This window comes from Talpa europaea (assembly GCF_964194135.1).
Source record: "Talpa europaea genome assembly, chromosome: 1".
Taxonomy (NCBI): Eukaryota; Metazoa; Chordata; class Mammalia; order Eulipotyphla; family Talpidae; genus Talpa; species Talpa europaea.
In genome coordinates, this window is record NC_140073.1 from 47,931,894 (window position 1) to 47,954,667 (window position 22,774).

General features: G+C 41.7%; 1 protein-coding gene and 1 pseudogene across 3 annotated transcripts in view; one reads left to right on the forward strand and one right to left on the reverse strand.

Moving 5' to 3' along the window:
- UVRAG (UV radiation resistance associated) overlaps window positions 1–20,491 on the forward strand; it is a gene marked incomplete at both ends in the record, with an annotated part of 258,086 nt that extends 237,595 nt beyond the window's left edge. For both annotated transcript variants that reach the window (XM_084256101.1, XM_084256102.1), the window contains one exon: window positions 19,789–20,491. In XM_084256101.1, the coding sequence (XP_084112227.1) occupies window positions 19,789–20,491 (703 nt within the window). The remainder of the gene's footprint in view (window positions 1–19,788) is intronic.
- LOC311180283 (non-histone chromosomal protein HMG-17-like) lies at window positions 5,287–6,102 on the reverse strand (annotated as a pseudogene). The gene is made up of 2 exons: window positions 6,093–6,102; window positions 5,287–6,001 (listed from the first exon to the last, which is right to left on the reverse strand). The product of its transcript is annotated as a non-histone chromosomal protein HMG-17-like (transcript).
- Window positions 20,492–22,774: the final 2,283 nt, after the last annotated feature.

Below are 22,774 nucleotides of genomic sequence, written 5' to 3' on the forward strand. Positions count from 1 at the left end.
ACAGGCATCTCAGCCACAGTGTCTCTGAAACTGTCCTTCCTCTCACTGCCTTCCTTTCAGCAGATGGCACCGTATGTCCCCAGGTGCTCTATCCAGTCAGTCATCCAGGAGAGGTCTGCCACACCGGATGTGGGTTAGCTCCCTGGCCGGGGATCGAACTCAGGCCTTTGTGGTGGTAGTCCTGAGACGTAACCTCCCGGCCACAAGGAAGGCCCCTGATAGTACTGCTGACTTCACTCTTGTTGTACCTCTGTTCATTCTCCTTGTGACATTGTGACATTGACATTGACATTTTAAAATTTAGCTCTCTCTTAACCATTTCCTAGCTTCAGTGGCCAGAATAAAATCCAAGCTCTTTTCTATGGTCTCCCTGACCCCCACCTCTGCCCACTGCACTAACACTGATCTGCTCTCCTTTCATGTGCATTCACTCCACTGGCTTCCTCTTAGTTACCTCAACAAGTTCTTTTGTGACTCAGGTCCTCAGTACTCACTGTTCCTCTGTCTAGAATGTGCTCTCCCTCTTCCTTCGCTCTTACTACCATCCTCATATAGAAAGAACAGGGGTTGTTGTTATATTTCTTTTTTTGGCCTATTTTATTTATTTTTTTCTCCAACCTCCATCCCTTATATCCTCTTGTTGCTTTCCCTTACCACTCCCTTTTAACCTTTAAGCCCTCCTGATGCTTATTATTTATTATTTTTACAATTATTTTACCCGTTCAAATCATCTCCTGTGTCAATGTCCAGTATTTGTTGCCATTGTCCTGACTTGCTCCAGTACACATCATTGTCTCAAATTTCTTCCATTTTGCTGAAAACAGCTGCATTTCATCTTTCCTTTTGCCTGAGTAGTATTCCATCGTGTGAATATTCCACATCTTGATCCAATAATCTGTGGGTGGGCATTTAGGCCACTTCCATGTCCAGGCTACCGTATGTAATGCTGCCGTGACATTGTAGGATATGTTTTTTGTGTTGCTGTCTCCTCCCCACACTGCGCCCCTCTCTCAGGCTCCAGTTATCTACTGAGAGCCTATGGCTCAAACCAGTAGTCCTTGCTCTGCTCTCACAGCTCTCTTATAGTGCACCCTCTGTCCTGGGCACCAGCTCTGCAGGCTACCCTGTCCGGCCCAGTGCAAGATCTCAGGGAGTCACAGTGTCAGCAATAGTGGGGGCCTCCACACAGCAGCCTCCTATCCTCTCCTGGGTCATACTACTCATAGTTGACTCAGTTTTTCACAGCCCTTTCCTCTGGACTGGGAGCCTGGTGTGTACGGTCCTCACCTATTTTTCCTTCAGGGCATTTTGGCTTTGTCTGCTGTCATCCAGTTGTGAGTGGATGGAGGAGGGGAGCCTGGTGTCTTCACACTGGCGCCAACTTGCCAGTCTCCTTGAGGAAACAGTTTAAGAAAAGACACAGCAGCTTCACTGACAAAGGATTGACCACCTTGACTAAAGTGGAAATTCATTTTAGGAACAGAAAGAATCCAAATTATGTGGTACTTAGGATTTGGAAACCCTTTTGAAGAAAAAGAATGCTAAATTACCAATATAAGATTAGGGTAAAAAAATAAATGTTTAAAATGAAAAACAAAATCAAGCAAATTCCTGGGACTTTAGAAATTATATCCCTTTCTTCTGAGATCTTTTTAGACAATTTTCCCAAAATGCTTACAAAGAAATGTTTCCTTGCTGTAACCTGATTGCACTTCCTCTCCTAAAATACTGTAGTTTCCAGCAACTTTTCATTTCTTAATTACAGAGACATTAAATGACTTTCCAAGTCTCATGAACCTATTGCAATAAAAGTAGAATCTAGGGCTCCTAGCACTGACGCTGTAAACTGAGTAAGCCCCAGAAGTACATGTTTCACTAGTGCCCTCTGTGCCAACTGTGCCACACACATTAACACTGTATGAATAGTATGGTACCCTTTATGGTGCGCTGATGAAAAATGGGCTACTAAGGTAAATGTGAAGTGCCACAAAATAAATGCTAGTTAATGATTCTAAGTACAGACCACCGCAGGAAGCTGGCCTGGAAGTTACAAATCTAAACAAAGCTGAAACAAGCGCTTTTAGCCTCAGAGGAAATCTGAGAATTTCCGAGAGCAACCTTGGATTGAGGAGATACCTCCTGTGCCTGTGCTCCTTAGGGCAAAGGGTAAAAAAACTTACCCCTCCTAAGGGAGTCTCTTACATCTTTTGTAAAAGAAAATACTGCCATTTTCTGTGTGGCTGTTACCACGCACAGATTGGTCCCTGTGGAAGCCGATTGCTGTATGTTCTTTTGGTGTTAAGGATTTCAACCTAAGAATCACTGTAGTCCCTGAATCCCACCTTATGGAAAGTTTCAAAGTTATGTGACAGCTCTTTTTTTTTTTTTTTTTAAGAAAAGACAGTGATTAAAATTCTTTTAATGAAGCAATTGCCTTTCTTTCACATTACAGAGTTTAAATGTAATATCAAAAGTATCGACCTGGTTAATCCTAAAACTCATTCCTTTGTCTCGTGAGCACAGTTACAGGGGGCACAGTCCTCAGTGCTTTCTGCCAGCTGTTTCCAAAAGAAGTCCCCTAGTATCACTCACCCCACTGTAACTGCTGAGCAACACAATTTTGAAAAAGGGAATTTCATTTCAGAGGTTGTACTTAGAATATTTTGGTTAAGAGTCGTCAGACTGCCACTTACCCATCCCATTTTTCTTTCTCTTACTACTAACTACCAAGTGGTCCGAGATTCACATGGACATGTGCATGCACGGCTGGTGCTAGTGCTGAGTTATGGTCAGGGAAGAATGCACACATAAGTTGTGGCTTGATGGCTGCCAGAATGATAAGTTCAGAGCTGAATTGAGGAGATTGTGCTTTGTGGTTGCTGTGAATGGGCTGTATGACGGGGCCCTAGTCTCCAGGTCCTGGGACAGAGCCTGGATTTTGTCTCTCTACTATTTTCTCACCCCATCGCAACTGACCCTCAGACATGCCGAGCTCATTTCTGATCTCAGTTCTTTCCTCAGACAAGTTCCCGCTATCTAGAATAACCTGCCCTTGCCTCTGCCCTAGCTGAACGTTACTCTCACTTCAAGATCCAGCTCATATCCTACCTCATTCATTCACTCCCCCAAGAGACATGGTGGCAGACACAGAGATAAATATCCACCCCTCAGCAGCTTGGGTTCACTCTCCCACCGGCTTGTGGGTGGCTTCAGACTGGGCACCGTGTCTTACTCATCCTGCGGTCCCCGCCTGACATTAGGGAAACATGTTCGTCGGTGACGAGCCCATGAATAAATGAACAAACCACCTGTCCTCTTCTTGAAAGATGCTTCTTGAGGCAATGAAATAGGAACAAACGATATATAATAGAATGTATGAGGTCCTACAAGAAAGATAGATGAGTGACTTGAAACATTTAGAGGAAGGCATGTACTTCCCTGGATGAGGGGTATGGATGCCCCTGGACAGGCCTGCACTCAGGAGATGAGCTGGCGTCCAAGTGGACCTGGAGCACGGGGATGATGTGCAGACTATGGTGTAGGCTAATAGGGGAGGTGAAGGAAGCCGCTGCACAGCTGTAAAGAGCATGTAAAGGCTACAGGTTCAATACCAGTTCCACACATACTGTCAGTGACTTCAGGCAAGTTTACACTGTCAGTTTAACTTTATCTATAACATGGAATAAAAGTCCCAACCTGATAGCTTTGCCACAATGATTAAATATGTAAAAACCTAGCATACTGCACGGCACATAGTAGGTCTGAATCAATAGCATCCGTTCTTATAAATATATCATGGATAGATGAATTGTAGTTACTCTTTTAAAAATTAAATCCATCCTTGATTTTATTTTTTTGCTTTAAAATCTACATACTCCTCCTTACAGAGAGGCGTAGACTGTGGCTCTTGTATACCTTTTAAAATGATGTTTCACGCTTCTACTATGTTAATGTTACAAAATATTCACCGTGTCCCTCTCACTTTCCTCAAGTCCTTTTTAAGACCTTTCTGAAGCTTTAGCGTTTAGTGCCCTACAAGTCTATTTACCTACCTCCCTTTTTTTGGTACCTGCCCTCTTAGATAACCCACCTACAGTTAGAAATTATGAAAAATAAGATACTCTTAATTGCAAAACTTCCCATGTTTTTATTTAAACTTGTAATAAGCCCAAGGGAGGCAGGGCAAGGATGATGATCATTATTTTAGAGATCAGAAAACTGAGACTTAGAAATGTGACTAGCCCAGAGCACATGTTACTAAGTAATGGACCAGGGACCAGAAACCCAGATTATCTCATTCCTAGTCCCGTGTTCTTCTGACCATACCAAGCTTCCCCTTATTAGTTAGTGGTCATTCTTCCCCTCTCTGCCTGCCCCCAGGCTTTCAGTCTCGGTGCCACTTAATTTCTAACACCTGTTACCTTCCACAGGGACATCTCCCAAAGTCAAATCCAAAGTACTAGACAGATATACCGCAAAATCTAGGCAACGGTTCTAGTAAAAATATCCTTTGTTGTTTATTCTCCCTCCCTCCACATCCCTCTTTTACCTCAGAAAGGCAGGAAACCAAGTCATAAAACTTTATGAAGAATTTAAGAACTTTAAGACCAGAAGAAACAAAATGATTATATGTTTCAACTACATTGGTTAAGAACCAAGAAAACTAAAGGAATCACATGGGCTAGCCTAAACATATATTTGCCCATAGTGTTTGTCTTTCTCAAATTTCATGTTCTTTTTTCAGAATAAGACATGATAAAAGCAGGTTTTCAAAGCCATCTGTCCTGCTTTATTCATATTCTATGTTTAATTATTTCTGACTGTAAACCTCAAGCTATCTTACTGTTCATGGAAGGCAGTGTGATACAGCGGAAGGACCACTGGATATAAAAATCTGAAAATACCGGCTCCAACTTCAGCTCTACTATTTAATTTTCATTTATCATTTCTGAGTATCAGATTTTTATTTTTTCCAAGTCAAACTGTGTTCCAGCTTTATTATTAAAGATACTTTTCATGAAAAATCATGGTATTTCCAGTAGGACATGGGTAAGCAGTCGTTAACAGCATACATCTTTCAGACTCCCATTTTCCTTGAACTACCAAAATCTGAAAGCCACAATAAAACCCAGGGAAGTCTTCATCAGATGCTCTGAACAGAAAAAATTTAGGGAGAGGGCTAACATTTCGTATTTAGTATGTTGTTTAACAACTTTTCACAAGCCAACCCTGACTTTTGAGGAAGTGAAATGAAAATAACAGTTTTATAAATCTGAAGGTCCATAATCTTAAAAAAAAAAAAAGAAAAAAAAAAGAACTGCTCAGGCAGAGAGGCAGAAGAGGGTACAAAAATGAATTTTAGTCTTTCCATAGCACAAGGCATCTGTGGCAAGGTGGCTAGTATGTGTCAGTATCAAGGACCTTCCCCCCTTCTCCTGGGAACCAAGAAGACATCTCTCAAAATTAGATAGGGAAGGAGTTTTTTCCCTGATGCCAGTTCAGCTTCAGAGACGTTCTATTAATGACACATGCCCTTCCTTCCCCAAGACACAACAGGGAACTGTTCTGAGTGCTCACAGCGTACATAGCTAAACAAAAAAAAAAAAGAAGCAGCAGCAGCAAAATTCTTCATTTTTATAAAACTTGATAAAATGAAAAAAAATAGTATTTCAGACGTACAGTCACCACAAGTACACGGCTTCACGGGGCCTCTCCAGCACCTTCATCTTTCCGTGCCTGTGTCTTGGCATCTGCATTTTCTGCAGGGTTTTTCCTGTCCTTACCAGCATCAGCTCCTCCCTTTTTCCCTTTGGATATCTTCTCTCCCCCTTTTTTTTTGCAGGGGCCTTTTTAGAATTGGACTCTGGCTTTGGAGGAGCAGGGTTAACAGATAACCTGGCAGAGCGTCCCTGTTGTTTGTCCATCTTGGTTTTGTCTCCTGTAGCGCCCACTTCAGCCTTTCTCTTGGGTGTGGTGGTGGAATGGAGGCCCTGGACGCAGGCTGCAGCAGCACGCAGGCTTTGTCAGGCCAGGGGCCTTGGTCATCTCCAGTTCTGAGTATGAGTCGTTTTAACAGTGCTACTAGCACCAACCCGAAAGCATGCTGTATGAAGCAAACGAGACACTGTCTGTCCAAGTGGTTTATAAACTGAGAAGGATTATTAAGTATTATTCATACATTTAACAATTCATTAAGTGTCTCTTCTGCATATCGAGAGAAATTTCAAAAGTGTAAGATTGGCCCTGCCGTTGCTTTGTTGACAGTTGTTTATAATCTAAATGAGTAGATAGGATAAGTTAAACATTTTGAAGGCCATGACTTGCAAAAATATCCCCATGCGTTTTTGGCTCTCACCGTCCTGTGGGACTTTGAGGCTGCGACCTAGCTGCGGCGGACAGTCTGTTACAGTGATGGAAGGCAACCTCAGACTGACTTATATGATGGGTATGGGCCAGGTGTACCGTTTTATGTAGAGACTGAATCGATTTCAGTGACCTTAATGAGGATGGAGCACTGAAGAGAAGTTTCCTTGGCTATCCTGCAGCCTGCCAGAATATTTCTCCAAATTCCTTCTGGCATTTAATGATGTGACTATGAGAGAAACCTCTAGTGGCATTATGTCAGCCGTCTCGCTTCCATGGTCAAAGCTCTAGGGCTGCTGCTGACCTGTATCTAATCTGCTCTCATTTGTTTTTATAAATAGAATAAAACTCAACAGCTTTTATAAATAAATGAATGAATAAATAAGAAAAAAGAACCTAAGTATATTGTTCACATTTAAGAAAATGTGTCGTTTCCAGTAAACTTGAGAATCATGGAAACCTGACACAAGTGAGTCAATCTGTTTCCTTTAAAGTCAGAGGGTAAAGATATGACAGGTCTGTTCTTTGGCCAAACCATCTACCTTTAAAAATGACAGTATCCAGTATTAACATTTTTTAAAAGCCTTACTTTTTAAAAGTAGATCTTTCCTCTTTTCTTCCCTCTATCACAGGTGTGCCGAATTCAGAATTTGTTTCTGGGAGATGACTCCTGAAGGACCTAAAAAACATTTTGTCTAGCTGATGTTGTTTTTTAAATTTAGATCAAATGACTGGGTCTTTGAAGGCTGCGAAGTATTTCTTAAGGTAGCTGTGTCAGATGTGCTTGCTTCTCAGTGTACTTCTGGCAGGCTGGCATCCTTAATCAAAAAAGTGAAGGCCAGTCAAAAATAAATGAAAAAGAAAGTTTTATTGGAATTATTTACTCTAGGATAGCTGTTTTAGAAGGAACCTTGACAAATCATCTCATTGCCTCTAGACAGGAACACACAAGGCATATGGGTATCTGTAGTATTTTAAAAGACCTTGGGGGACCAGGCTTCTTCCATAACTCATTCCAGAGTTTAAACACCCTCGCTTCAGGAAATTCTTCCCTATATTTAACTTACAGGCCCCCTCCTGCGGTTAACACCCATTTCCGCTTTTTTCTGTCTCCAGTTAGGATGGAGAGCAGCTGGCCCACATCCTCTGTGCACTAACCCTTCATCAGTGACAGAAAGTCATCTGGGTATCCCAGGCCTGCTTTTCTCAACTTCCAGCAACTAAGACTTTGAACCAAGTTGAGGTCTTTTTCTCTCTGTTTGTGTCTTGCTTTTTTTCCTATTCATTCCTTTTGATTATAAAATAATATGTGTTCAAGGAATAAAATTTGGAAGGTATAAAAATACACAGAAGAGGGGGAAACTATAGCCCAGAAATTCAGGGACAGAAACCACTGTTTGTAGGTTTTCTCTGTATTTCTTATGTAATTGCCATCATACCATCTGTGCCAGTGCTGTCCAATAGAATTAATGTCTGAGCCACATAGGTAAGTTTAAATTTTCTGGCAGCCACATTGAAAAAGGTAAAAAGAAATAAATTAACTTTAATAATACATTTTATTTAACACCAATAAAATAATATGTTGACAGCATGTGGTCAATATTTTTTAAATTATAAGATATGTTACATATCTTTTTTTATACTAATCTAGTGTATGTTTTTTTAAGGTTTATTTATTTATGCATACAAGAGCTGGGGTACAGGCCAGAGTTGTGGGGGGTGAGAGGATTCACCAGAGATGGAGTGGGGAACAGAACAGGCAGACTGACTGAAATACACTGCTGAGGGGAGCGGCAGGCGAGTCAGGAGAGGTCTGCTGCTCCATGTGGGTAGCTCCCTGGCCAGGTATTGAAATCGTGCTGCAGTGGCTGTGGATAGCTTCATAGAATGCGTCTAAACCCCTTGCACCACTAGGGAGGCATTTAAATATACTATACCTCTATTAATAGTTTTCTTTTTATGTTTTAAGTAACCCTGTAGTGTTCTTTTCTTCCTTTTTTGATATTAACTAATGTTTCTCAACATACTGCCAAAAGAAGAAAAACACAAATTATTCCTTTTGAGTACAACTAATTAAATCCATTTATTCATAAAGCTAGTATATTCACTTAGTATTTACTGTGTTCTCTGTACTACATTAGATTGGAAAGTGAAGGACTGGATTTCAAGAAATAGTAAGCCATGTCCCTTTGTGCAGTGCTTCTGGGACTTGACTCCACAGTTGGGCTGCACACGTATTGTCTTTTATTCTTCCTTAAATATCTTACTCTACACACACACACACACACACACACACACACACACACACACACGTTAATGCTCCCTTATCCTTCAAGGTGCCAGTGAGACGCTGATGAATCTTCCAGAGGATTAGTGGCTCCTTCCTCCATTGTGATATATAAAGTAATATATATTTGTACAAAGCACTGTGGGTTCTGGTTATGGTAGACTTTTTGCTTTCCATACTAGAGCAAGAACTCCTTAATGGTAGGTAACATTATCATACATCTCTTTATTCCCAGAGCCTACCAGGCTGTTAGTGAGTGGATGTGGATTTCAATAGTATGCACTGATATATGCATTGAAATACAAGTGATCATATATACCATCAGTTGTATGGTAAAATTACAAGCACTGTAGCTGTTCAGAGTTGAAGAAGGCTTGATGGAGGTAAGAATTGGTCTTTGGAAGATGGGCAGACTTAAATGACTGGAGAGAAGAAATTAACAGAAAAGTCATTTATGCAACTTGTACCAAGAACTCAGAGCTTTTCAGGAGGAGTTCTTAAACATGCTCTCAGTGTCAGCAGACCAGCATCCTCTAGATCAGCCCTCTATTATAAAGCTTCAAGAAGGCTGTAGAGATAGTCTTAGCCCATCAAAAGCTAACAAGAGTTTGCAGCCTTAGAAATGACCACTGACTGCGCCAGTGTGACTTTCAAGTCCAGCTTAGATGTAGTCTCTTGTGCTTTCACTTTGGAATTGGTAAAGATCATATTATATGGTGTTTATTTCAAGGGTCTTTCTTGTGCTAGTGGATAGCAATATATAATAATAAATAATATTGTTATAGCTGATATCAAATGACTATTACTGCAAACCAGGTGCTCTTCCAGAGTACTTTAAATGTATTTTTTGGGGGTTAACTCCTTTAATCCCCACAACAGCCCTGTCAATTAGGGCCCATTCTCCCCTCTCACCTTACAAATGAGAAAACTGAGACACAGAGAGGTTAAAATAACTTAAAGATAACATAACCAGCAAATGGGAGAGCTAAGAATTGAACCTAGATACAACAGTATTAGGGCCCCTACTTTAATTTTCAATACAGCCTCTCATAATTATGTGAAAAATAAAATGTTTATTTTTAAATGTTTATTGTTATAATTTCTCCTGTTTTTCTTCATTCCTCCCTGACTGCTCCTTCTTGTCTCATTTGCAGACTCCTACTTCATCATAAAAACCTGGAGTTCCCCAAGGTGTAGTCCTGTGCCCACTTTCCTCCCACATTATTCTTCATCTCAACCTTCTTTATCTACAACCTTTATTTCTGTTATCATCCACATTGCCATGGAGCACAAATGTATGCCTTCAATCTGATCTCTTTTCAGATTACCTCCTGGCTATTTTCACAGCCTATTCTGTGGGCCCATGTTTTTTCTTCCTGTCTTCCACCCAGACCACCATAAACATTGTGATCTTCCAGTGTTCTGTTTTCAATACATGGAATCTCCATCCGTTCTTTTACACTGACCAGAAAGCCGGGCACATAATCCTTGGTTCCCCCCTTTCCCGCGCACCCCCATAGCTAACTCTAGCCACCAGCTTTCCTTTATAAGTATATTTGTCTGTGTCTGTAATTTTCATTTTGGATCAAGCCTCCATCGTCAAGTCTCACCTGTACTACTATTGTGGTCCCCCTATTTTCCTCTCTGGGATCCTTCCAGTCTTTTCTCTAACTTCAGCCAAATGCACTTTCCAAAGCACAAATCAATATATATATAGATATAAATAGATAACTCTGTGTTTGTGTGTGCAAATGTGTGTTCTCATACACACACAAGCACATCCGCCCATACAAGCACACCTTACCTAAAACACCAATAACTCAGAGAGAAAACTTCTAAACAGCCTTCTGTGTAGTCTTGTTGGGACCTTGTTTTCCTCTCCAGCTTTATCTTCTCCCGTGCTACTCTTAACTCGCAACTTTTGAGACCACAAACATTGTTCTCTCTCTTGACATAGAGACTAAGCACGGGCTATTCCTTTTGCTTAGAAGATCCTTTTACCCATCAGCCCATTTTTCACCTGTGAAGAGCTCTATTAGCCCTTTGAATCTTGGCCTTTTCTGGGTCAGTTTTGCTATAAGCTGTCTTAGCCAGTGTCCTCTTCTACACAGCACATGTCAGAGAGTTTGTTCTTTTATATTTGTGACTGTAATTCTGTGATACCTGTCTGTCCTCTCCTACTACAGTGTAAGCCCCACAAAAGCAGGTACCACGGCTTGGTTTCAGTCATTGTATCCTGAGTCTAGCACAGCACGTAGTGCGTGGTCCACCCTCAATATATATTTAATAGGGAGTAAACCACTTAATTTGTTAAAGTATTCTGTTACTTTGCATGCAGTTTTATACTACACACTTAGTGGAACAGAGAACTATGAAAGTGAGATTCCCAAGAAGTCATCCCTAGATGCTCACAGGCTCTTATTGGCAGTGATTGAAATGGTGGCTGACTGTAATTCAGTCACTTCTTCCGAAGGCCTCAGCTCCTCCGAGCGTGGTGGCAGAGCTACCCTTTTTTTTTTTTTTTTTTTAATAACAGGCACCTAAAGCCCCATGGTTCACTTCATGTCAGAGCTTATTAGAAATGTGGTAGCTCAGCTTTCGTAGTATCTTTCAAAGACTTCATTTCACAGGTTCTGTCATTGGCCTCTGGAGTCTAAAGCTTCCTTTAGCTCTCTTTGCAGGTCTAGTGTTTAAATTCTGAAAGCTTTCTCTGACCAAGCCTTTAATTTCCCTGTTGAGTTCTTTGTAGGACTGGGTTCTGTGAGATTGCTATTCCTCCAGTTTCCCTGGCAAAGGTTGTTATTCTAGTTTTCAGCGTAAGTGCTTTATTAATCCCATGTCTCAAGTGCTGTCCAGACACTTAGGAGTCCCCAGGTATCATCCTGGCATCTCTTTCTGTTTCTGCAGACCATTTTACAGTCCTCATAATGTTTGTTGCCTGACTCTCATTTCCATACATTAATTTCTGTGATGATTTCTTAAAGTGAAAATCAATGGGTGAAGTAGTTGACTTGACCCATCCTGGGACTTCTCTTTGACTCCTTGAATGATCGCTGTCTATTCCCTCATCCCACGGGGCTCAATCTTGACACCCAGCTGGACTCCAGATGGGTTCCAGGCTGTGGGATCCCCTTAGTCTCTAACCAATGGTCTGTACTGGGGCTTCCCTTTTCCAAGCTATCCTGGGCCATGGAGGCCTAATTACCAGGCTCATAGCCTCGGGAAATGGATTTCTTCAGTTTGCTTGTTTTATCCTTTGCCTGTGAAACTTTCTCTTTCACAGATTCATCTTGCCATCAATACTCGGTTTAAATAAAATCTAAAACTCTCTTGTTCAGTTATATCTTTTAAAACTGTTTTTATGTAGTCAGACTTTGGCAGGAAATCTTCCAAACAGCCCAGGAGAAAGTGACCATTGGCACAGATTTAGGCATATGCCTTTGGCCCAAGGTTGTTTGTATTTTTATTTTGTTTCATGATTGTGTGCATATCCAGGGCAAAGCTTAAGCACTTTCACTATCTGGTAATGGTGAGAGGGCTTTAGATTGCTTGCCTGTGGCCAGGAGATGGCATGCTTAAAACTGTTAACTCCCAGCTACTTCCTGGGAGATAAGATCTAATTATTAAATTTGCCTTTTCCCAAAAAGGGATTCTGTGACTCTACTTGAACTAAGAGAGTCAAAAGGGAGAAAGAGCAATTCTAATCTTTGCTAGATTTTGAAAAAGGATAGTAGCCTAACTTATGAAGGTTGTTTTTTTGAAAAAACTAACTTTATGTCATAATTTCTTAGCTGCCAAAAGACGTAATTCTACCTCAGCTTCGCCTTGGCAACCTGCTTTTGGCACTCTGTGCAGCCCTGTCGTTGCTCTGCATTATTTAAGCAGTAATCTTTAAGAAGGTGAGAAACTATTATTGCTTTTTAGCACAGTTGACATGATATTGGCGCGGAGTAGTAGCTAGAGCTTCAAACATTTCTAATGGCCGTAAACCAACTTAAACACCTCCATGTAGAGGTCTCACTGCCATGAGGTCATAGCTTGCTACAAGGGGGAGAAAGAAGAAGATCAAATGTTGTTTAAAAGTTTTTTTTTTTCTTTTTAAGTATTCTTATTCCACTGAGTTGTAGCTGTAGATTTTGGCCAGGATCCAGACAATCGAGAGTTCGCATTTTGACCAGCTGCAATCCAGTAATGTTCCTCAGAGGAAGCATTTTGTAGGGGGAAAGACACATATTTGAGACTGTGAATTGTACTCTTTCCTAATACTTTATAGTGTGAGACCTGGTTGTAGACAGATTAAAACAAGCACAAGTGACTCTGAAAGAGAATAGGGGGAAAAAATCTTTTCAGATACCTAAAAGTTCACCCCAGCTTCAAGAACTCTTATATGATAAATCTTTACATTTTCCCTTCATTTCACTTTTCTCTAAGTTTCCACATTTATCTTACTTCATGGCAGAATGTATTTCTGTTCATAATTGATACTTAGAATGCCTAAGAGCATAGCAAGCCCTAAGAAGTCAAAGAAACCATCCAAACTTAATGTAAGCAAGAAGAAAAGGGAAAGATGCCAAGCCACTTGATCTAAAAATTCCTCTTATTCTCACGTCTCCCTCAAATAGACGTAGAGATGAAATAGTGTTTTGGTCACAAGTCTTAGAGACTGGGAGAGAGAAGAGAGCTAATATTTAGTTAGTGAGACTGCCTTTCTTAAATCACAGTAGTTGCTGTGTGACCTTGAACAAGTTACCCAACCTGTGTGCCTCAGTTTCTTCGCCTGTAAAATGATGATGATGTATGTCATACTTCATAGACACGAGAAGATCAAATTAGACCATGTATAAAGCTGTCAACAGTGTATTTACTCCATAATATTCCATAAATATCAGTTGCGATTGTCTTATCATTAATAATAATTTATGGAGTTTTTACTCATTGTAGTAAGAGATTAATCCTTACTACAACAGTTGTTCAATAGATACACCCATTTTATAGAGGAGGAAAGCATAGGTCTGCAGCAGTGAAGTGATTACCAATTTCCTGGACTTTATAACGGTGGAGCTACATTGGGAAGCTAGGAATATTACATATGAAAGGTAATATGTAATATTTTAGACCAGTGCCTTCTTACTCTCCTTTATACTCCCATCCCTTTTTGTATAAAAGGGGGCTATAGTTTCAGACCATAAAGCCTACCAAAAAAGACAGAGGGATGAGGGGGTGGTGGGGATAAGGATGGTGGAATGGAGTGAACTGGGTTCTACCGTGTCCCAGGCTGGCTTCCCGGCAGGGTATTTGTGTGATGGTTGTGAGAGTATCGAAGGTGGTTCTCCTCACTTAGCTTGGGAAAAATAGAGAAATTCTCTCTCTTAAAAATTCTCTCTCCCTGAAGTTAAATTCATACCAAAAAGAAATGGTACATCAGAGGTTCGGGGGTAATTGGGATGCACCTTAAAGGATTTTGGGAAATTCTTGCAGTCCCTAAGCATTTGGCACATTATCTAAATAGAAGCAGTTTGACCATTTCTATCTTATTCTAAGCCAGTCCCACCGCTGTCTTCAAAGGGGAAAAAACTAGAATGACATTTCCGCTGGGCATAAGAAACCTTTTGATTGATAAAGCATTTTTTCTTCAAAACTTTTTATATTTGGCTTAATTTGTTAACTGCTCCTCTTGCTAGCACCCTGATGCACAGAAGTTGGACATGGGTAGGTGGGTGGAAAGAGTTCTGATTGTTCCTGCTTCTGACAGCATTTTGTGTAGGAGAAGACAGTGGAAGGAAGGAATCTAGGTTCTGGCCTTCCCTCTGCCTCCTGTTACCCTGTGTTCCTACCTAAGATGGCAATGTCTCTGAGCCTCGCTGGCCTCTGCTGTAAAATGAGGGTAATACTTTTAGAATCCACAGTCCATGGAAGCTAATAATAATACAATGACAGCAACCACAATTACAGCTACTACTGCCATCAATTTATGCACCTGGCATTCTGCCAAGGACTTGAAGTGCCTTTCTTTATTTCATACTTACTGTTGCCCAGTGATCTGCTTCCCAATAAAGAAAACTGGAGCGCAGAGAAGCTAAGTGACTACCAACAGTCACGTAACTAGTAAGTGGTGAGTTTGCCCTTAAGCTCCAAATAGAAAGGATTGTGGTGAGAGAGCTAGGAGTAGAAGCCAGGTCTTTAAACATCCCTCTCATCATCATTGTATCTCCAGATACAGCTGAAGAGATGAGGGAAGGTAGCTGGTGCCATCAATAAGAGCTCACAGAATGAAAAATGAATTGCCTTAATTTCGAGAGATCGGAGAAGACCTGATCCAAAGAAACCAAATTTAAACGAGACCTTTAAACTCCAAACCACTGACTTGTTCCTCATTGCTATTGTTCAGGACCCTGGGATATCCCTTTTCACTTGTAGCAGAAGTTCCATTATTAAGCAAGCAATAGTCACCAATATGGTTCAGTGACTCAGCAGCCCATACATGTTTCTTTCAAGTAAATCAGACCCCAATAAATATGTAATTATAATATCTTCGGGTGGTTGTTTTCTAATAAATTCCTTTTAATTGCAGCATTAAACCCCAGGTGTTATGTTTCCATGTTGGATCTAAGTCAAGCTGTAAGACATTCTCTCGAGGCAGACATCTGATGAGGAGAATGTGCAGTGAACTGGGAGACTCAGTCCTGTTGCTTAAAACTGAGGCTCTGTGCCCTCAAGTCTAGTGCTGTAGGACACACGGAAGCCCCCCATGTCCTGCTGCATCCACTGTGCTCAAAAACACCCACTTTACTCTGGTTGTTTCTAAGAGTAGAAATTCCCTATAAGTTACTCATCACAACTTAAATAATGTGCTAATTTCATTTGATAAGTAAATTGTCAACAGCCCTTAAAAACTGGTCATAAAATTAGTGACTCTGTGTGGGTTGTTTTTGTTTTTTTTTTTTTTAACCTCTTTTCCATCAGATGAAATAATCATGGAGCCAACTGTAATCAGACAAAAAGCATCTTGAAACAACCTCTGGGCATTATTTTTTGATCTGTTATTTGTATTTGTTTTGCATATTAATTGCTACCTCTCTTTTTTTTTTTAGGCAGTAAAAGTAAAATTCTTCTTTCTTGTAAGAATTTAACTTGTACCAAAATGTATAGGGAAGTTTCCTTCTGGAAATCTGTTACATATGCAAATCAAAATCATTTTATTCAAAATCTATACATTGTTTTTATACTGAAATGCTTGTAGCAGTTTGTTTTTTAATAGTAAAATTTTGGAAATATTCTAAGTCTACAAAAATGAGGGAATTATTAAGTGAATTATGATATTTTATTCAGTGAAGCCAGCATTTCAGATTGTTTACCAAGAGATTTTAATAACATCTATCAGCAGGATCAGAATTTGATATACCACAAATATAACTTTAGGTTTGTTTGGGTTTTTTTTTAGTTAAAAGCACACATATAAAATCAAAGTCTAAAGGGAAAATATCCAAAACTAATAGTGGTATAGGCTTGTGAGTGATTTTTATTTTTACATGGTTTATAATTTTTGAGTTTTCCAGAGACTATAAATTATTATAATAATTAAAAATGCATGTGTTTGTATATATTTTAATGTAATCATTCAACACTTGAGCTATTTAGAACTCAGCTAGCTTAAAAGTCTGCAACATTGCTGAAATACTAGAAATAGTAAATTCTGAGCTGCCAAAACTAATATTATAAAACACATGTAAGAAGGCGTATTATGCCTGTGACATCTGCTGGTCTACCACTCAAGTCCTATTTGCTCACAATTCTCAGCAATCTAGCGTTACAAGAATACAGCAAATTGGAAGCACCCCCCCCCCAAAAAAAAATTGAGATGTCCCTTCAGACAAAAGCCACTGACAAAGTCGCACTGACAGTAAGAGAGAGCACAGCACTGAGGTGCAGCCTTAGAACTCAGAGTCATGTCCTGAGAAGCTGCTGCCACCGGAAACCCAGTCTCTCTACTGTCGCCACCATTTAGTGATATGTGTTCCTGTTTGATCCAACATGATTAAGAAAAAGCTGTTTTTGTTCCACTTATTCTTTTTATGATTATAAGAAAGACTTTGATAAAAAAAAAAAATAAAGGTTTTATTGTCTCTGACTAAAATGGGAAAAGAAGACGACTCACTCCATTACCTTTTTTTTTTTTTTTAAGATTTATTTATTTATTTATTTATTTATTTATACATACAAGCACTGGGTACTGTCAGAAGCGTGGGAGGGTGAGAGAATTCACCAGAGCCAGAGCGGGGAGCAGAGCAGGCAGAAGGACCGAAGTGCACTGCTGAGGGGAGCAGCAGGCGACAGGAGAGGTCTGCGCGCCATGTGGGACCCTCCTCCGGGGGCCGGGGAGCAGCCAGGGATCGAACCGGCGCTGCAGAGGCTGCGGGCAGCTTCACAACCCAGTGCTCAACCGCTGCGCCACCGGGGAGGCCCTCCATTACCATTTTTAAGAGAGAATGTTTTCTTGTCAGTTGGGTTTTCTAGATTGTGTCTGACACTGTCATTGCCTGCTCTCTCCTAAAAACCCAAGGGAACTGGAAAATAATGGTACAAAATCAGAAAATATCGACGTCTCTACCTCTCAGAGTCTTAGTATCTCTCCATTAAAATGGAGGCAACACCCTAGAAGTTACCTATAGGTTGGGTGGGTTAAAGGAGGCCTGTGTAATGTCATTTTGTTTGATGTCTGGCATTCTTTGGCATTTAGCAAATGTTAGTTGAGTTTGAATATCATTTTCCCATGTGGGATGTAACTGACTGTGTGGACTCCGGAATAAGACCCAATCTGTTGCGTTGTTAGAAAAGTCATGACATTTTTTCAAGCAAAAATGCGTCATGGCATTTCCGATAACCCAATAGTTTAGATGCAGGCCCTGCCACCTTGCACAAATCACATAAGCCTCCTAGCTGCCTATCTTTCTCACAGGGAAAATGTGAGGGTTCAACATCATTGACGCTCAGGAAAATGGTGGTTCCCATCCCATTGTAGCTGGGAGGAAGCAGGTCACACTTTATTACTTTCCCTTCGTGTCAAGTGCTATTAAGGAAAACTTTTGGGGAGTTTCAAAATCAAAGAGGGCCACAGAATATCCTTTCTCCTTGCATCATGAGCACTGCTTGCTGGGCCCTAACCTGTTCCTATTGTCCTGCCTTTTACCAGCCCACATGTGGGGGACAAGAGATGGTGGCAGCAAGGGTTTCACGTCATTGACCCTTCAAAACCATGAGGGGTTAAGTGCCTGGCCTCTAGTGGCACACCAGCAGCGTCACCTTCTGTTTTCCCTGCTACCCTGGCTTGTCCCATCCCTCCTAGGTAGGGGTGGCAACTGAAAGCATGGCCTGTCTGCCCAGAACAGACTGTCTGTGGGGAGTGCTGATGCTCTGTTTTGGTCTGATTACCTCGGCCCCCTGCAGAATCGTTGGAGAGGAACACTGTCAGCAAGTGGTAGAGTGAAAACACAAGGTTGGCAGAAATGTGCGGCTTACCCAATTACCGTGCGTTTTGACAACATATTAACTGAAAACCTGGATTAAGACCAGCAGATGTTGCTCTGTTTTGTTTTGTTCTTCTTGAGAACTAAAAACAGTAATTTACTGGTCTACTCACACAGTTCTAGGTGCACCCCAGTGACCACCCCTAATTATGAAATCTCTCCTGGCTCCAATACTTACAGCCAAGCAAGGGAGTCTGACCAGTCCACACTTTGGAAGCCTGTGGTTGCTTTTCTCAAGGAGAATAACCCTCGCCTAGGGATTTGAGACCATAGGCATAATCCAGCACCAGAAAAATCCTGAGAGAAGAAGGAACAGAGAGAGGGCTGGTGTAAGGGCCTGTGGGCACAGGTCGGAGGGCTCTAGGCTCTCTTTTCCCCCAGGTACTTATCACTATTGTAGTTTGAAAATGTATTATTTCACTAATTATGAATGTCTTTCTCCTGCAGAATTGACACTCCACAGAGGCAGGGCCTGCTCTGTCTTGCATTTTTACCCTCCCCAAGGCCTGCACTTATAGTAGCTATTTGTTGGGTGGGTAGAGTTGCAAGGCTAGCTTCTACCCCTGCCTAGTAATTGCTTTCTGGCAAGCCATTCTCCGTGCATTTCCTCATCGCAGTCGGCTGGAGCTTGGGTTTGCACCTCCCTTTGCCTCCCTCAGTCTGTTCATCTCGTTGTATTGCCGCTGGCGAGCCCCCAGACCCGTGCTCAGCATCCAGGGGTGCCTGAAATAGCCCTCCCAGGGCCTCGATACTCTATTTCCATTCACTAATTATTTATTATTTCAGATATAGGAGTAATAATGCATAGCCTGCTTTCTGGCAGGGTTTTTGTGAGCACTGAGTGAAATGATGTTTATGAAATTCTTCAAAAACTAAAATGCTTTGTTAAGCTCAGTCATGATCGTGAGTGCTGGCCCAAAGCTCCCTTCCTGAGAACTCAGGTCAAAAGAAGGACCGAAGACACCAGTGTGACCAGCTTTATAAAGGACAAGTCATTTCCCAAGTTAAATTTTCATTTAAAAAAAGTTTGTATATTTAATTATATCTCCCCGGGCTCTTCTACCAGTTCTCTACTGCAAGGGGATTAGCATTTGTTGCTGGAAAAATTGCTGATCATCGAGTCATGAGTCGTCGTCTTAGTCTTGCCGCTGGCTCAGGGAGGCATCCCAGGCAAGTCCTTGGACTTCTCTGACAAGTGATGATGCCTGCTTTGTGAAGAGAAAATGAGAGTTGAATATGAAAAGCAATATAAGAACACTGGTAACCCTTCAAACTGTGAAACTGATTATATCCCTATTTTTCTTTCCAGTTCTAATTCTCGTTACTTCAACTCTTCCGCCATGTGACCTGGTTTTTATGCCCCGTCCTCCCAGGCACTCAGTCTCCTGGATGTGTTCTAGCATGTCTTGTATCCTTCTTGAAGGAAGCGTCCAAGTTGAACCCAGAATGCTTTATGTTTTTCATGTGTTCAGACACTGCCATTAATATTAGGATTATTACTAATTTTTATTAACTCAGACCTAAATGTGCAGTTTCCTGTCTCTGGATATAAAAAGCTTATGCTGTATTCTGAAGTAGAAAAAGTAATTTCTCATTTTTTTGTTTGCCTTCTAGCGACAGACATCATACCTCCAGTGCAATCCCTGTTCCAAAGAGACAAAGCTCCATATTTGGGGGTGCAGATATGGGCTTCTCGGGGGTGATCCCTTCACCAGACAAAGGACACCGAAAACGAGCCAGCTCGGAGAATGAGAGACTCCAATACAAAACCCCTCCTCCCAGTTACAACTCAGCATTGGCCCAGCCCGTGACCACCACCCCCCCGATGGGAGAATCTGAGGGGAAGACAGCATCTCTGTCCTCCTCTTTGGACACCTCCTTGGACTTCTCCAAAGAAAATAAGAAAAAAGGAGTAGATTTGGGTGACAGCTCAGCTGGGGACCATGTGAGTGTGGACACTAGCCAAGAGCAAGGAGAAGCGCTCCCTGGGCATCCAGCCACAGTGAACGGCACTCTCTTGCCCAGCGAGCGGGCCGCCTCCTCCGGCGTCCATCTTCCGGGTGAGCTCCCCCCCGCCTCAGAAGCTGAGCTCTGCTGCACGGTGGAGCAAGCAGAAGAAATCATTGGGATGGAAGCCACGGGTTTCACCTCAGGCGATCAGCTGGAAGCCTTTAACTGCATCCCGGTGGACAGCGCCGTGGCAGTGGAGTGTGACGAGCAAGTTCTGGGAGAATTTGAAGAGTTCTCCCGAAGGATCTATGCGCTGAATGAAAATGTGTCCAGCTTCCGCAGGCCGCGCCGGAGCTCTGATAAGTGAAGTGAACAGACAGACAGTAGGACGAGGACAGAGTTGCTGCCTAAAATGAAGAGAAAGCTGCACTGGCTGCCCTTCAGTGATTATGACACAAAATGAATATTAATGGAGGATATTCCTCGGAAAAATAGACCTTGTGAATCAAGAAGGGACTCAGGGTCATTGTGTACCAGTGGGCCAGACAAGTTAGATTTTGCTTGCAAGACTTGCTTTTCAGGCCTGACGATTGTTTGAAAGCAAAAGTTGCTCTCTAGCTCGAGTCACCTTATAGATATTTGTCTGCTTTTTTATTTACACTTCTGCGTTATCCTCAGAGGGAAGATGATAATATATAAATAATATAATGAACTCACCTTTAGTTTCTCATAAGCATTTGCTCTCACCATAGTTTATAAAACTTTGGGGAAATGAATATTCAGAAGAAGCTTTCCACCATTTACTGAAGGATCTTTTGCCACCCCTACCGTTGATGAATAAGCACAATGGTGTCCTTAGATACCTAGGCTCATCCACCCCGTCCCTGCCCCTGGCGCCACTCACCCTCAGACACTGCTGCCCCACCTCACAGTAGATGGGGCTCTGCATCCTGAAAACTGAGGACATGAGATTCACTGGTTATTTAACACAGAAACCATGACCTGCCACCTCCTGTAGTCAGCTGTACCCTGAAATTGTCCTCAAATTAGATGAAAACCTCACCTCTGTTCCGGCCCAGTGGACCCTCAAGGACCCCAAAGTTGCTCCAGTCAGAGAGTGTCCAACCCATTTTGGGGACCAAAGCATTTACGTGGGTAGATGCTGCCATAAACAACTAGGCATGCTTCCTGGCAGTGCACTCAATAGACACAAATGCCTATATGTAAATCCCATGTTAATTTATTAAATTTTAGTTGGAAAGGAAAGCATTGTATGTGATTAAATATATGTAGGGTCAGGCTGTCCAATGTGCAAACTGCAAGGCAGTTGATGTAGTTGGATTAAGAGACTAGATGAGGCATAGAATATTATTGGTATGTGTGCAATTGCATAAATATTAAATTATGTTTTTGAAATCCAATTGTCATTCCTGGAGCTCAGATTTTATTTGCTATTGCTTTATACTTTATATACCCAAGGATGTCGCCTCAGGGTTGCAAGCTCTTTAAGGGAAATTTATCCATATATCCGTGTATTGTATAGAAGAATAAAAATTGAGTTTACATCACCTGACCTGATTTTTATTTCCAGCTTTGGAATTCCTCTTGAACCTGCATTTCTATGTATTACATCACGGCAGGACTAGCCTGAACAAAACAATGGCTGTATCTAAGCTAAAGTCCTTGACTTCGTTTGAGTTTACGTTCTGTGTGTATAGCAACACAGACACCTTCACAGGTGTGGTCTCCAGTCGCTGCATTCATCCTACATAACGTCTTAACTCATTGATTTCATAATCATTTTCATGTTTTGTCCGAGCACTCCTGGACTCAATTTTAATTTATAGCTACATGGTTAAACAGAATAGTTCATTTGTTTTTTTCTGCGTAGAAACTCACAGAAACATTGCATGACAGACAGGCCCGACCTGCAAGCAATTAAAAGCTTTAGCTTGATCTGAAGAAATCCATCTTATTCCACATGAGGTAGGACTACCACAAACCTGGGGCAGAAGGCATGTACACAGCTTCTTTGTAGGATACTGTCATTCATTTTAGAGTCAGGGAGTGACGGTAGACACGGTCTTGGGTGTAAGTCAGACTGGGCTGGGGGGGGGTCCTCCAATGAAGTAACATCTGCATCCAAAAAAGTGTTTGAAGGACTGTGTTAGGATTGAATGACAGAAGGTGAATCTTGTGCGAAATGTGATTTCCGCAGAGAAGGGAGTGCACCTTAAACTGCAGGCCACATTCAAAGGCAAGGCGCATTCAACTGCAGCCCCTCCTGCTGACTCAGGAGCCGTGCAGAGTGCCCGTGGGGGACAGTTCACCTTGGGTCCCACACAGCAAGATAAGCCAGGATCCCTGAGATTCCCTCCCTCAGTCTCCCATTTGTTTTCCCTGACTCTGGGGGTTCACAGCGTTTCCTCCCCAAGCATGGAGCGCTGCCTCAGAATGTGATCACCTTGCTGACGATTGACCAACAGTCACCTATGCAATTGCTTGAATCTCACTGTGTCCTGAGTGCCATGAAACACCGCTTAGGTTTGGGTTTGTTTAGTTTGGGGGTTGGATTTTCCTTTGAGTTGGATGTCTGCAGCTTCTGCTGTGGCCTAGGTAGAACCTCCAGTGTTACACGTCACCAGGAATT